General features: G+C 39.2%; 1 protein-coding gene across 1 annotated transcript in view; it reads right to left on the bottom strand.

Moving 5' to 3' along the window:
- rgs7a (regulator of G protein signaling 7a) overlaps positions 1-16380 on the bottom strand; it is a 43024-nt gene that overhangs the window by 26422 nt on the left and 222 nt on the right. The window contains exons 2-3 of the mRNA XM_020604778.1: positions 15639-15643; positions 15316-15437 (exon numbers count right to left, since the gene is read on the bottom strand). Coding sequence (XP_020460434.1) covers positions 15316-15393 — 78 coding nt within the window. The 5' untranslated portion in view covers positions 15394-15437; positions 15639-15643. The remainder of the gene's footprint in view (positions 1-15315; positions 15438-15638; positions 15644-16380) is intronic.

Genomic DNA, 16380 nt, shown 5'->3' with positions numbered 1-16380 from the left:
ATGGATGTTGTCAAACATGATGTCTCCTCAGATTTGAAATGGTGTGACTGACATGAATACGTTAAGGCATGACTGACATCATTTTAATGGCTTAATCTGAGTTTGTCTGGCTTGTTAATGGATGAAAGCGAGACTGATGTTTGGAAGCAGAAAGTAGATCTTTGAATCCTCAAGTGGTGTTACTGACTTTGAGTTACTTGAGGAGCATGTTATTTTCTGTGTGCATAAATGTAGCATCTTTTTTTGTTTTAAGCAGTATTTGTAGACCAAAATCTGTGAAAGGATAATGATGTTACTTGATTTGGTGGTTTGAACTAAATCAGATCAGCTTGGTTCAAACTAAACTCTGGATTGTGCACATGCCCAGTAAAGGTTTTCTTGTAAGCAAACAAAAGGTCAGTGTTAATCACTCCACAGGGAACTAATAGACTCATTGCTTGTGTATTATTTAGTTTTTGTATAATATGCCCTTTGGGTTGTCAAATAAAGCTCAGTAAGAATAATTAGGTAAAAAACTAAAGTTAAGTATCATGATTAAATCGAGCCCAAATGAATTTAGATGCACAAATTTAGCTTGATGAAGCATCTGTGACAGGTGAGAGTGCAGATAGTAGCCTATTCAAAGTGCTAAAAACAGTCAAGGGGACTTGCTTGAGGCTCTTTAAGATGTTTCATTTCTCATCTAAGAAGTTTCTTTAGTTCTGTTTGACTGCTAGGGAGTTTCAGGTGTGGAGTCATAAACACCTTGAGAGCTGTTAAAGTCACATGTGACTCATTCCTCCCTCAGACCATTATGTGTGTCATTAACATCATGAGTCAAGGTGGGATGACTTTACAAAGGTTAAATACCTGAGACTCCCCACTATCAGTCAGAACTGATATATAAGATGTAAAATGTCTTTAAGAACTTCAAGCAAGTACAGCTGCCAACTTTAGTACTTCAGATATACCATGACCTGGATGACTGAGGATCTCCACAGACAAATCATTAGCATATAATATGTAATATGCTGAAAATGTCCCCATAGATTAAGCAGAAGACCTGGCTGATAATTACAGTAAGTGCCAAAAATGAACAGCAGTGATGGTATGCTTCAACCAAAGTGAAGCATATCTGACCAGATCTAACTTTCCACAGCTGACAATTGCAAAAAGCATTCCCATTGCCCACAACAAATTTCCAGGTGCGCAGAGATGAGATAGTAGAAAGGGTGTGAGCTTCTCTATCAGACTCTCTTCTTTCAATATTCACACAACTGTGTCTGTCACTTTGCGTGAGTACAGTCGAGTGCAATACTATAATAAGTGTTTAAGGAGTAACTGTTTGAAACTGAGCAGGGTTATCCCCAGTTTGTATGAATCATTACATCTCACCCCACTATGTGACCGCTGGCTTCTCACTCAGCCTTCAAAGTGTGGATGTTCAAAACTGCTAAAAACATTTTTGTTAGAAGATGTGGTTGGATGGCACATCGTGTTCATTTTGAGCATACTATCACATCTTTCCTAATAATGTCCTGCAGCAACAAGTCTTTTATTAAGATTGAAGAATTAATAAAATACAGATGTTATAGAAGTCCCAATTTTGTAAGGTCACACAAGCTCTATTTTTGCTGACAGATGATTTCAGCAAACAATCCACTGCTCTGAGTACCTCATCTATCATTAAATGCCTTTCATAATATACATGGTTGTTAGTGCATCATTTTATTCAACTTTTCTTTGCTGAAAGACATGTAATAAAACTGATTGCTAAAGCATTCCTGTACACAGCATACAGTAAGCAGCAGTTGCAGTATTGTTATCTGGTTTGATAGACAGATGGTATTATTACTATTTTATTCAGAATGCTTTCCAGATGGTTGCTAACAGATACTTGCATCCACAATGCCCTGCTCCACAGTATTTTAATCAATTTATACAGCTTTTTAGAACACATGGCCTCCTTCCTCCTCATGTCCCCAAAGAATCATCATCCCTGGCGTATGGCTGCAAAAGGATGTTCAATATTTCACCTGACTCCTCAAAATCTCCCTCCCCCTAGGGACAACCCTCTATTAGGGAAAAAGAGATAAACATTGAATCATGGATGAGGTAGTCAGTCAGCTACATGCCTGCTCCCTGGAAAACACACAGACATTTATCCTCATTTGACACTGTTATCGTTAATGCAGTTGTTGTTCCACATTTGCCAGCCAGTAGGTTTCTGCCATATTATGCATTACACAACCACAGCATATTTTAGAGTATCATAAAACTGCAGAATGATAGCTTTATGTTCCAGTGCAAGATCAATATGATGACTATGTCATAGTAAGACATTGTGGAAAATCAAAAACACAAGTCAGCTAATTCATTTTCTGTCCATCCTTCAGTTCAGGTTGTGGTTAAGAGTGATTGGCTGGGCCCACAGAGGTCAGCGTGGCTTGGGTCAAAGTGCAGTAAATTTGAACTTAAAGTGCACCAGACTGCTGACATCTGCGCAAAGGTGATAGTAGTCATATCTGGTAAAATGCTATTGTAGCAACAGAGTTAATGATGTTGGGAAAAGGTCTATTGCTTATGTGTGTTGCTGATAAATAATAAATTCAATTCTGTGCTTTTTTTCTGATGCAGGTGACCCAGGGCATGGTATCCCATGCTCACATATACCCATTTGTCCTGTATTTTGTCTGTTTTTAGTGGTATCTTTATTATTTGTATTAATCTTATCACTATAGTATCACTTTCTGGTTTATGGAGGGACAATACTCCTGGGGCAAAACCTTCTTCACTCTTCTGTCTCTACCTGTAGCTGACTCTGTTTTCTAGACAATGATTTCTGTTTATTTCTAAATCTACTGGCGTTCCTGACTGGTGGTGGGATAGTGTTCACAGGGCAAGGCCTCTCTCTGTCTCTCTCACACTCACTCTCTCTGTCTCACTCTCTCACTCTCATCTTTTTGGTGGGCGGGCAGTGGGCGCGATGACTAAGCCAAGGTTGGCCATGTGCTAGAACATAATCCAGTGAAAGCCAATATCTCTACTGCCCACCTACCGTGATTTCATCGCTTAAACAGCATGTTATCATAAATTAGTAGAAGAAGAAAGCTGCATTACTTTTAGATGTAGTGTACAAAAGTTTTCCAGAAGTGAACATGATGGTTTATCAAATTGCTAGTGATTCCTGATTTGAGTACACACACCTAAAAAAAACATCAGCCATGCCCAGACGATTATATATATTTAATTTATAATTCAATAAAACAATAATAAAAGAGTGGTTTTAAAAAATAATATTATGGTTTTAGCACTTATTCATGATTAATTGTCAGCAGTAATGAGAGTTTTTTTAATATTTGGTAGTATAAATTGTGCTGTCCATGGGAATACTGTAGTGTTAGATAAAATCCCCTTTATAGTTAATGCTTTATCAGAACAAGCTTGGTAGTGTCCAAACTTTCTGACACTGAGGAGTCTTATCATTAGGCACCAGAGAGCAAGTTTACTTAGACCAAACAGAAAGAAAGAAGAAAAGGATGAAAGGAAAACAGATTGAAAACAGGGAGGGAGGATGAGCATGAAAACAGAGATATACTGGGAATAGAAAAGAAGGGAGGGTGCTGTCTATTTTTAGGTCAAGATAACATGAACGAGAGGGGGCCTCACTCCTTTCCTCCTCCTCTCTCCAGCCCCTCTTTTCCCACATTCCTCCTTTGGCACGTGCAACAGACACTCAGGAAGGTTCAGTGTGCACTGAATACCAATAAGAAAGAGCAGATGGATACTGGCAGGCTAACATCCCTTTGCGTTTGCCTGTCTGCAGAACAGAGGCAAAAACAAGGACAGGACATGCACACATGCACACTTCAGAGGACATAACAGTCAGGATACACAATAAAGTGGTAAGAAAAGGCTATTTGATGCAAGTGACACTTTAGCTACAGAGCAGTGGTGGACAATAGGCTTTTTCTGTGACTCAGCACTGGTGATAGCTGCGATCAGAGGCATTACGTTTTCAAGTTGTCCATCCATCCTTTGGTCCGCCCTTATGATTCTTGTGAATGCAATATGTCAGGAACACCTTTAGGGAATTCCTTCCAATTTGGCACAAGTGTCCACTTCGACTCAAAAGTATCTGATTAGATTTTGGTGATCAAAAGTCAAAAGTCAAGGTCACTATTACCTCATGATTGTCCCATTCTTGTGAATGCAATATCTCAAGATATATCTCGGGACAATTCAGGCTGTTATCAGGTGGAACCCACTAATATACTGATGCTTCAAATAGACACATGTAATGCTACAATACATAAAAAGAGGCCAAATTTAAATGTTATCACTGGAAGTACCATGCTGAGTCAGAGTGCTGTCAACTTGTTATCTAGTGTATGAACATTTTAGAGGATTGCAATATTGCAAATGAGGCCACTAGGAAAAATAAACTGCCTCAATTCCTACATTCATGCAGACTAGCTTCATTAATAGCAAACCTTGTCAAAATCTGACCCTGACATATCCTCTCTCACCTGCTCCAGCAACAGCTTTTCCATTGCCACACAAGGCAAACACTACAGGCAAGAGAAGCTAATATCAACAAATTAAATCAGTCTGTCGCAAGGAACAGAGAGACCCTTCCCAATATATCCTAATGCACTCCTTACCCCCAGCTTGTCTTTTTGCATTCTGCTTAGGCATAGATAACATATTTTACTCCTTGTCCAGCACAGGCAGCGAGAAAGAAGAGGCAGTGTTGCAAATAAACATCCCCGAGATCTGTGGTGGGGCTTTACTGGGCGATGAGAAACAAGTGTTATACTTGTCCAGTCATTGATTTACAGGCTGTGCAGAGAATAGATTGTGAATCTGATATGCAGTATGCTCTAGTTATTAGTGGTGAAAAATACAATCAGAAAAAAGTAGCGAACAAATAAGTAAAAATGTTTTTAACTCTCTTGTCACTGCAGTGATGTAGAAGTGTTCTTAAGTACATTACTTTAGTTAATTCACATACAGTAGTTACATGCTGGTGATTTAGAGGTTTTCATTCATTTATTCATGTAGTTGTAAGTGAAAGGTATCAGTTAAAGATACACTGCATTGCATGCTTTTAGGGATTGAGCAGTGTGTGTGTGAATGTTTGCTCATTCATAAGCATGGACTGGCACAGAAACACACATGCACACACACATATGCAATCAGGATCTGTGTGTGATGACCACATTGTTGAAATGTTTGAAATAATAGCATTTGACATACTGCTGATGTGGTTGTCATGGGGATGCCAACAGAACAGCCACTAGCTACCACAGCAGAAACACAACAGAGGACAGGCGAAAGCACAACCATTTTAGACAGCGATGTCCTCAGGAATGTCATCTCTCATTTAGCAGATAAGACACTATTAGTAGTGTTTGAGAGCCAGTATGAGTCAAATAATGGCTACCAAGATAAGGATTTCTGATGTTCGTGGAACTACAGTTTTGTTTTACATATTGGCCATATTATGCCTGACAAAATGTACAGCCAACTTAGCAGCTTGGGCATTAAAATAGCTGCCTAGACAATCAATAAATAAAAATTATAATATAAAAAAAGATATAAATGTATTTAATGAAGTCAGTTTTTCTTCATCTAGATCCAAACTTACCTAATTCCTATTTTGCATAATTTTTTGCACCTCCAAAATAGATGAAACTAATATAGGAAAGCTAATTAAACACCACACTTTAAATCATACATTCTTCCTTACCTTACTAAGCAAGTTAAGAAACTCACACCACGGCAGCATGGACGTTGTGCTTATGGCTAGAAATCATTATTTTTGCAACCTTTTAGAAGATGAGAAAGAAGCAGCAGTAGGTTGAATCAAGATGGCGCCTGAAGTTTATAGACTAGGCTGTACTGTGTGTGGATGGCTGTGCTTGCAAAGCTGAACTAATGGTGTGAAGCTGTGAGCCTCAGTAGGCAGCAGGTGGAAACCACTCAGCACACTACAACCTGCAAGCTGAGAATGTGTGTCTTAGCCACAGTGATCCACGGTTTTAGACAATGGTGTCTGTTTACCAAATGAAAATTATGCCTCAAACATATGAAATTGTACCATTTGGAACAATTGCTGTTTGACTTTTATTATTTTTCTGGTATTGGATTTATGTGATGGCATTCAGTCATGGAAGGCTAATCAGGGAGACGTGATTACTTTGGGGAGAACAACTCCTCATTGTTGAGCGAGGCACCAAGCTGCAGGGGGACATTCAGGCCAGCTTTCTCAGTTACATTTACAGTCAATTTGGATGGAAAATACCACATCCAATGGTTGTTTGTTTAAAGAGAGATCCCAATAAAGCTATGAGTCATGAGTGAATCATTTCACACAAGAGGACAGATGACTGTGCTGCAGCAGGGTCTAAATACATTCCTTTCTTTTTCTCTGTTTGAGGATAAAAGCTGACTGGAGTGGCACGGGCTCCGACTAGGGCTCTGATGACTTCAAAGAGAGGTGAGGGGATGGGAGAGGAGGGGACAGAGATACAGAGGTGGATGGATGCTTCACTGGTGAGGAACCCAACACTCAGGGAGGAGAAGGGGGGTTGGAATAGAAAGAGAACAAGAGTGCACATGTGTGTCAGGGTGAGTGAAAGTCAGTGTGATATTGCCATTGTATGAGATACATCAAAGACCTGAACCTGAACAAAAGAGGGCATGGGTGAATGAGGGGGGGAGCAGGAAATAAAAGAAAGGGAGAGGGCAAAGTGTGAAGAGCAGAGTTAGAAACATACAGCAAGGGGATGAAAAAGTCCTGGGACTAAGAGAAATGTTTTCACAAGTCTAGACAGAGATAGAGACATAAAAGTTAAAAGATGTTTTGCAGAAAGACTGTATTCTTGCTTCAGCCACCAAAATACACTGCAGGGAAAGAAGGCAATGCATGAAATACTCTGCAGAGAAGGTAACACAATTCAGTTTATTTTTAAATCTTTTTGATGTGCAAATATGATTTCAGCTTTGGCAAAGATTAAAGGCTACTCTGAAATGTATAGTGTGAAATATATAGTGGTTGCTTCAGAGAGCAGGCGGATCTGATTGTCAACCCGGCGGCTCTTCCGGTTATTGGCACTCCTACAAGTCAACTCGACTGTAGCTCTGGCAACAGGCAGAGCTGTTTGTCAACTCAGCAACGGTTCTGGCAAAACAGCAACGGGTATGTCAGCACTGCTGTCCCATCAAAATCCAGAGTATTCGCCAAGGGATACCATTGTGTGCCATTCTGTGTCATCATTTTTAGGTACAGCCCCACAATATATGATATAAGGACAAAGAGTCATAAGAGGAGAGGGGAAAAGAAGTGAACTTCTCATATCTTGTGTAATACCCATAACGGGTGAGGTACTGGTGTTTTGGAGAACGACATTCCTCCAACTACTTTAGTTTCCTTTGGCAGAATATTTATGTGGATGTACAGTAATCATAGATTTGGGAAGCACTGACATTAGAAATTAGGAAGTAGTGTTGTTCATATTTCACACAATAGATCCCATGTCTATTTATTTTAAATAATTCTTCATAACTAAACCATCTGCACTGCAAAATAAAATATACCAGTATAAAAAGATTTTTTAATGTTTACATCTGATTCTGACATGACACAACACACAAAAAAGAAAATGCTGCAGACCTGTCTTAAAGTGTATCGCACAAAAAAAAAAAATCTCTCAAATATGTCTTTGTAATATTTGAAAGGGAAACAACTCCAAAATGAGAAGCAGACAGGATACCAAATTTCTACAGGAAGCAGAGACACAGTACATCAAGTCCTAGAGACAAGCAGGTAAGTAGAAATACAGATAGCTACAGCAAAGAATTCAGACATAACTGTCATTCTATTTCCCTATGCGTGTTACTCCTCTCATTTTCTCTTTAGCCCTAACTAACCATCTATGTCCTCATTAAGACCGTCACACTAGAGATGGCAGAGAATTCATTAACTCTGGCTGGGGTTCTCCTGTAATTTTGCTCTAAATATTGAGCTGGAAGAAAATGACCAGACACAGGCAAAGCCTGAGTCAGCCTCTCTCTTAATGACAGGCTTCCTTAGAGCCTTATATAACCTTAACAGACAAGACTAAAGACTCCAGTAGACATATACAGAGAGGAGGGTGTAGAGCAGAGACAGGCCTAAGCATCCTTTAACTGTCTTCACAAAGCAGCCCAAACCACCATCCATCAATGTCATTTATCTGTCACTTCAGTGGTGACCACTCAGGACAAGGTAAGATACATCAATCAGCATCAGGTTTTACATTAGGTACTGAACTCATTCTGATCATATGCCACTAACAGCAATAATAATTTAAGGCCATGCAAAATACAATATGCTTTTGATACTGGATAATCATTTAGTCTCTTTAGCAAGTGTGGTTAAAATAAATAACGCTTTAAAGAAATTTTGTCTTTTTAGGAAAAATATTTATTCGCATGTGAGAAAATTTATGTTACTCTCATATTTGTTCAATATGAAGCCAGAGTCAAGAAAGAGCATAAAAACTGGAAGCAGAAGAAAACAGCTAGAATGCCTCTGGCCAAGGGTAACAAAATCTGCCTACCGTCACCTCTAAAGTTCACTAATTTCCTCATTCCTTAAAAACACGTAAAACATGTTGGCGGTACCGGAAGATGGACTTTGTTATCTTATAAGAGCCAGTCTAGCTTTGTGCATTGATTCTAGTCAGGCAGACAGATGAGCACCGACCTTCTTATCCAACTCTCAACAAGAAAGTGGATAAACATTTTTCTCAAAATGTAGAAGAATGTAGTTTCTTGTAGGAATACCAAAATAACTTAACTTTGGCAGTGAGTGTTTTCACATCAGTGTTCATGCTTTGTAGCTTGGTGAATAGTTGCAAAGTGTCACCTTGATGACCCTGGCTCTCAGACAGTTTATAGCTCCAACCAAAAGCTACGTGATTTAAATGTGTATTGTTGGGACAAATTCGGTGAATAATAATGTTGAATTAATTGCTAAGCTAGTGAAGACTGAGTACTAATGAGTATTCAGATGTAATACTGTAAAAGATACAGTCACAGTCATAACTTCCTGTGATAGTGCCACCTGCTGTGTGTCTATTCGTCTTTGTTAATTCCACATCATTTCATATTACCTCTTTGAACACCAAAAGTTTGACTGAGGAAAATGAATTACGTACATAGACTGTGCTGTTTGCATTCTCAAATAGGTTTATTTAGAAAGCCTCCATTATGACATTTGTGGAATCTATCAGTTACACACTGCATTATGACACAGCACAGCATGGCCCTGAGTCGTGTGATGAGATATCAGAATTACAGCACTATCAACTGTAGCGTGTCGCTAGTGCCAGCTCCTCTAATTAGTGTTTAGGTATCGACATCAGCAAATCCAAGCAAAATGGATTAGAACAAAGCCAGAAATGCCAATTTTCTATCCGACAGCCTCTGCCAAACAGCCACACTTTCCTTCAAATGTGTGTGCAAAAAAGAACATGCATGTTTTCATACACAGGAGGAGAAATTGCCTGCCTGACAAGCTGACATACAAAGAGCCATACTTCACACACAAAGATTTCTCTCTGATCTGGCAATTATAGATAATCCCGCCTCCCCCCAATAACCCCCCATCCCCCCCGTACTACTGATCTTTTGATTACAGATTGAGGGAGACAGGCAGTATAAGAACCCTTCAATCTGGCTCTTAAAGAGGAAAAGATGAAAATGTACTCAGTTCCCTCTGCTTTATGACTCATGAACAATCTAGGATGGTTGGGAAATAGTATTGATAACAGGACAGGTTCATATAGGGTAGCTTTTACAGATGCCACTTTGCTTGGATTGAAAATGCTCTTCAGTGACAAGATCTCTGTTAAATGTGCATGTCTAAATCAAGGCTGTGTTAATAATGGCTGCAGTTCTGCATCATCTATTGTGTTACTGCTGTGTTGCAGTGATGCAGAGGAGAGGGAAGTCTTGTTCCTGCAAAATGATCACTTGTACACAGCCACCTAATCAAATGACAAATCAATAGATTGCACTAATACCTTTGCCCTGTTTGTTTTTTCTGTTTGTTCATTACTGAGTCATACTCAGGGGATTCTCATTTCTCACAGTGCAACACTGTTTTCAGAAGTGTGAAGGACAGAGTTCAGTGAAAGCTGAAACCACAAAGAGAATGCTAACATTATAACAAGGAAATATATCTTTTTAACTTTACCACTGACCATAATTAGTTTCAGAGAGTAATCACTGTTATATGTTATAAGCAAAAGCGAATTTGGGCTGAGGGCAGTCAAGAAACATAAAAGCACAGCTGGAGTCTTTGGCAGCTGTTGTGTAATCACTGGAACATGTTTCTACATAACAAACTAAATATAGTCAAAGTTATAACTACAACATGTCATATAGTATTTGATAATATGATATCAATCAACTGCACGACTATGTTGAAGGGTGATGACTTGAAGCACATTCATTAAGGACTAGCTAATTTTTTACTCATGTTTGTAAAGGAGCTACCAGGAGCTAACATTGATAATAATTATACACTATGTGAGGTTGTATGGTCTGTTATCTGACATTGTTTGGCCACAGGACCAACAGTTAGTTTGTTTACATACTGTGAAGTGGTGAAATGTGCAAGAAGACCCATAGATCCAGACACTCTCTGTGCATCCAGTTTCTCCAGGGAATAATTACTTCAAAGATGCACAGTATTGACATTTATGTAAGCACCAGGATGTTAGCAGTTCTCTTCTCTATCGACTGAAGATAACAATAACAGTGTTAAAGAATGTTGCATGTGCTTATTGGGGAAAACAGCAGAAAGAAAACAAACATACAGTATAGGGCTAATGGCTTTACACAGAGACTGAAGCTAAACTGACTGCTGGAAAAACAATTACTGGATGTCTGTCTGCAGCTCAGATGTAAATAAGAGTGGGCTGGTGCCTTAGCTGTCACATACTACACCACAGAGAAAGATCAGACTCTGGTAGTTATAGTATACTGCAAAAAATGTCATCTTAACTAGTTATTTTGTCTTGTATGGAGTTTTAAAAGTTATATTTTTCTAGAAAATACCGGAAAAGGGCAAAATAACTTCACTTTTTTTTTCTGGAAACCAATGAAATTATCTGTTAATTAATTGAAATTAACTGCAAAAATCCCCTTTGACATAAAACTACAAGTGGAATTTTGCCACTCTTAGATCGTTAACGTTTTACATTTCAAGCCAGCTATTGGACATTAACATTTTTGTTGTGTTTGAAAGGTTTGTCATTTTTATGTGGTGGGAGTTGGAACAGAAATTTTTTATCCAGACATTGCATTTTTCCTTGTACAATAGTAAAATAACAGCCTAAATATTGTATTATTTCTAAAGGGGAAATGTGTCAAGGACAATACTGTATGTGGGTGTTGGGTAAATGACAGGATTTCTCTTTGGAGATTGTTAACTGAGTTTGCAGCCTTTGTACTCATAATTTTTTAACAGACTGAATAAAGTTTTAAGAATATAGATTTTTTTTGTTGTTTTACTTTTTGATGTTGAAGTAAAAGTAGAAAAACCATCAGTATTTTACTATATATGTTAACTCTGATTGTTGTAATATATATTATAGCCCAGTTTTATTTCCTCTTTTTTACCTCTCAGTTATAAGTGGCACACACATGCTCAAACACAGACACATAGACACAAGCACAGTCATGAACACATACACATTGGCTGGTGAGAGAAGTGTTACCTCCTCATGTAGGGTGGCTATGAACATCACCAGAGCTGTTTTAGGCTTGCATAAATAGTTTAAGCCTCTCTTTTAACAACAATTGCCCTACATACAGCATACACACATGCTCACATTACTCGTGGTGCACACATGAGGAGGCATGAAAAAAAACACATGTTAAATACGCTCCAGTGCACTTGATAAAAGCCTGACATGATTAATGTGTCAGCAGAAAGAATCGCAATGCTTTTTTACTGGCAGCCCTAACACACTGTTTTACTTGTTAGCATCTTCCTTGTATTCATAGAGTCTATTAGCTATCCATGTACCTTATCCTTTAGAGGGGGTTTGGGGGTAGGACCAGCCCCCACTGACATTGGGTAGAGGTGGATTATATCCTAGACAGGTCACATGATTCACATAGCAAGCAATGACATTTTCAGGGTCACTACTGACTGGCCAATAAATCAGTTTATCACAAAGGCAGCTGTATGTGTTTGTACATGTGTTTTCTGCACCGTGCATGTACAGTAAGTGCTGTGTGTGTTTGTGCATTTACATTTTTGAAAAAGCTTTATTGTATGCAGTATGTGTTGACAATGTACCTGAGTGTGTGTGTGTGTGTGTGTGTATGTGCGTGCATGTGTCCTTGAGGTAAACAGACATCTCTGCACACATCTCCACAACAAGCAGGTCAACACCTCAGCTCACCCATCCATTTTCATTAGACAGTAATGACAGGAGTGGAGGGGTGGATGGATCAGAGAGAAAGAAACACTCAGAGCAAAAGGGATATACTGTAGTTATGCTCCTGGTGAAAGACTTTTAAAACCACTACCTGCTGTCCTCAGCCTCCCTCTGCTCATATTACATAATCACTCTACTAGTACACACTACTAGCACATTGTCAAGTCTCGAGTAGATGTGATTGCTTAATATCAACATGTTTTACTGCTTCCACTGTGTATTTATGATAGTGATGTACAACAAGTCTGAACAGCAAAACAGTACATAAAAGCATGTTTTCCACTTTCATCTCATCTTAGTATAGCCCAGTCGATGTGGGTTGCAACACCTCTGCCAAGTCATCGCTATCTGAAAAAGTATTTCAGGCACCTGTTCATCCAGTGCTGTTCCAATTTCAGTTTGCGGTAAACCCACTTCAGAAACACAATGTCATCCTTGTTGCCGTCACCATGTTCTTTCATTCTGGTGTGTATCTAGGTCAGTCAGTGCACAGAGCCAAGTTGTGTGTGATGTGTGGTCGAGTGGTGAGAACGAGATGATGTATGAAAGCTACATGACTAACATATTAATCTGATCTGACATTTGACAACAAACATCTTAAATCATCCTTGCCTCCTAATTTTGAAGAAATTAAAAAACAGCATTTAAGTCTGGTTGCTGAATGTAAATGCAACATAATATACATATAAGTTAAAAAAATTTTCCTTTATTATGTTCTCAGTTCTACAGATCCTTCATGACATGACTGGATAAGCTGAATTTTCAGATCAAATATCAGAAGAAAGGAAGAAACAACTGAACAGCTGAAAAAGCCTCAGGTCAGTATTTGATGCTCTTATACATGTTGCAACTATTTTTTCAAACCTTAGTATATTTAATACTGTTTCATATTAAAATGAAATTTGATATGAAACATTCTTTCCTCTGCTGTTTACACAAATAAAACTTACAAGGAATGGCAAAACCAATAATGTTCTTCCATCTCCGTTATCCTCAATATTTGGCCCACTTCATGAACAATCTACTTTACAAGCCTGTGTTGTGTTGCTTTGGAAGGAGTTCCTGAAAACTGTGTTAAAAAATAGCAAGCACTCCTTTCTGCTACAAGCATATAACATTTCTAGCAAATCCTTTCCCACACTGGCAGTAATATAGCCCACTGTGAGTGCTATAAAAGATCGGCAATCTATGATATCATGCTAAGCGTATCCTTTTCCTGGTGTGCAGAAGCTCTTGCAGATGGAATAGGGGCACTCACTGAGGGTTGAAGAAAATGAAATGAAGGAATTCACTCAATGCTTGAGTCATCCACAAGTAAGATGTGAAAATGATCACTTCTTTGGTGCATGTGAGAGTCACGTAAAACATTCCCTTTTCCATCAGGCAATGTTACATTCACATACTGTAGCTGTGGTTACCCTGGTGTGATGCTTTACATGTTTAATAATTCTGCAGGACACCATAACATAGAATCTAGCCACACTTAATTATGAAATAATAATGATTTTTATCCAGGGAGAAGAAAATATTATAACAACATTGATGCACATACTGTCACAAATCTACATTTTACACTATTAAAGTTGGACCTAAAGCCACACAGTAACAAATGCAGATCATTTTAATCTCTTTGATGTTTGGGGTAGTACTTGATTAAGGTGTTTCAGTAGATAGATGGTCATTTCACCCCCCCTACCCCCCAAATTCTCTAATGTAGTAACAGATTACAAGAGAAGAAATTCACCACTAGTGCAGTAATAAACATTGCTTTAAAAGCCGTTAGCTTGCTTTTGCTCTTATTAATGCCAGTCAGTTAAAAATCCATCCTCCAACATATTAGCAATAAAAGCTAATGGTTTAACTGGAAAATGTGTGTGTGTGTGTGCATGTCAGTGTGTCTCACTGAGTGTGTGTATTTGTACATGCATGTAAGCATCCTCTGAATATACAGACAGGTCATAAATTAAAGGAAAAACCAACACAGTGTCTCAGTAAGGTGTTGGGCTGCCACATGCCACCAGAACAGCTTCAGTGTGCAGTGATTCTACAAATGTCTGAACTCTACTGGAGGGATGAACACCATTCTTCCTAAAGATGTTCCATCATTTGATGTTTTGGTTGTGGTGATTTCATGATTGTGAAGGCATGTGATTCACATCATTCAAACCATTCAGTGACCCCTTGTGCCCTATGAATGGGGGCGCTGTCATCCTGGAAGAGACAGCTCCCATCAGACCACATGCCACCAGAACAGCTTCAGTGTGCAGTGATTCTACAAATGTCTGAACTCTACTGGAGGGATGAACACCATTCTTCCTAAAGATGTTCCATCATTTGATGTTTTGGTTGTGGTGATTTCATGATTGTGAAGGCATGTGATTCACATCATTCAAACCATTCAGTGACCCCTTGTGCCCTATGAATGGGGGCGCTGTCATCCTGGAAGAGACAGCTCCCATCAGAATAGAAATGTTTCATTACAGGATAAAGGTGATGACTCAGTGACTTTGTATTGATTTGCAGTGGACCAAGTGGATCCAAACCATGCCAGTATCGTCATTTATTATCTTGTTCCACTCATTTAGTCAGGATTTTCTTTTAATTTCTCACCAGCCTGTATATTGCATGTCATACATGTTTTGAAAGAGAAAAATGCACATTCTCTCCATGCTGTCATGAAGCTCTTGTAGCATTATGTCTCTAAATCAACCATGAATACTGTCATGCCATTAGTATTAGCTATATCCCATAGCACAGCTCATAGTCAGAGAGACATACTCTCACACTCACAAAAACACACACATGTGCAGACTAAAAATAGGAGCAGCCTTACCTTTCTGTACACTATCATGTTGGGGGATTCATCTGCTACCCCGTTGGTCCCCTGCCCGCTGCTGTTGGTCTGTGCCATGATCCAGTAAATAAATCTGCCACAGGAAATGTCAGGTGCTCCTGTTGTGGACAGAATGAATACTTTGGTTCATCAGAAGAACAATGGATCTTGAACATGCCTTGCCAAGAAGAGAACAATTACCATAGTTTGTGGCCTGGATCGTTTCAACATATTTGACATTTCTACATGGTACAGATGTGCACCGTTCCTATTTGGCAACACATGTTCACGTTGCACAAGGTCCTGACAAGGGCATCGTTTTTAAAAAAAGCGGGCTGATTTTGCACAAGGTCTGGATACTGGAACAATGCGAATTCCCAGTAAATGGGGCATAAGTTCAACCTGAAAAGCATATAGTTACTGCACAGGACTGCAGTCTTTTCTTAGATTGATTCATTGTGCACAAAAATCAGTGTCTTAATCAGTGATAACACTTTACTGTTTGTTGACATAAGGTGCATCTATAGTAGGTGCCATGTAGGACGTGAGGATTCAGCAACAGTCCTCATGTCCTAGATGGCATCTACTACAGATTTATCCAGAGATTGCAATGGCAAAATATTGTGAGCTGAAGACCCGGTCCCTGTCAACGGCAGCACACCATCCCTGGAGGAGGTACTGTAGGCTACTCTACAATGCAGCTTAGATACATCCTTTCCCATAGAGCAGCCACTCTTAAAACATGCAAGACTGTGCAAATATCTTATGCATGTTAGAGCTTCATCATTCTTTCTTTCCCTTACAACATCCACACGACAGCCTTGGGAGGTTTGGTCTGCAACATTAAACAGCCTCTATAGCATGCAAACAGCAAAGTCATGTAAGCTGCTGTTAACATGAGGCCGTTAGCTCAACTATATATTTTTTCTTAACACAAGCCGCTTCCTGTTTCAGCACCTTGGACAGCTACCGCAAAACGCCCGCGCCCGTTATCGTCCCTCTTCTCATAGCGCGTAAATACACAGACAACACAGCGACATCGGTCACCGGAGAAGGAGGGGGCGG

Source organism: Monopterus albus, unplaced genomic scaffold, assembly GCF_001952655.1.
Source record: "Monopterus albus unplaced genomic scaffold, M_albus_1.0 scaffold3.1, whole genome shotgun sequence".
In the NCBI taxonomy this organism is placed as follows: domain Eukaryota; kingdom Metazoa; phylum Chordata; class Actinopteri; order Synbranchiformes; family Synbranchidae; genus Monopterus; species Monopterus albus.
Note: the sequence above shows the minus strand (reverse complement) of the source record. Positions and strands in the feature narration are given on the sequence as shown.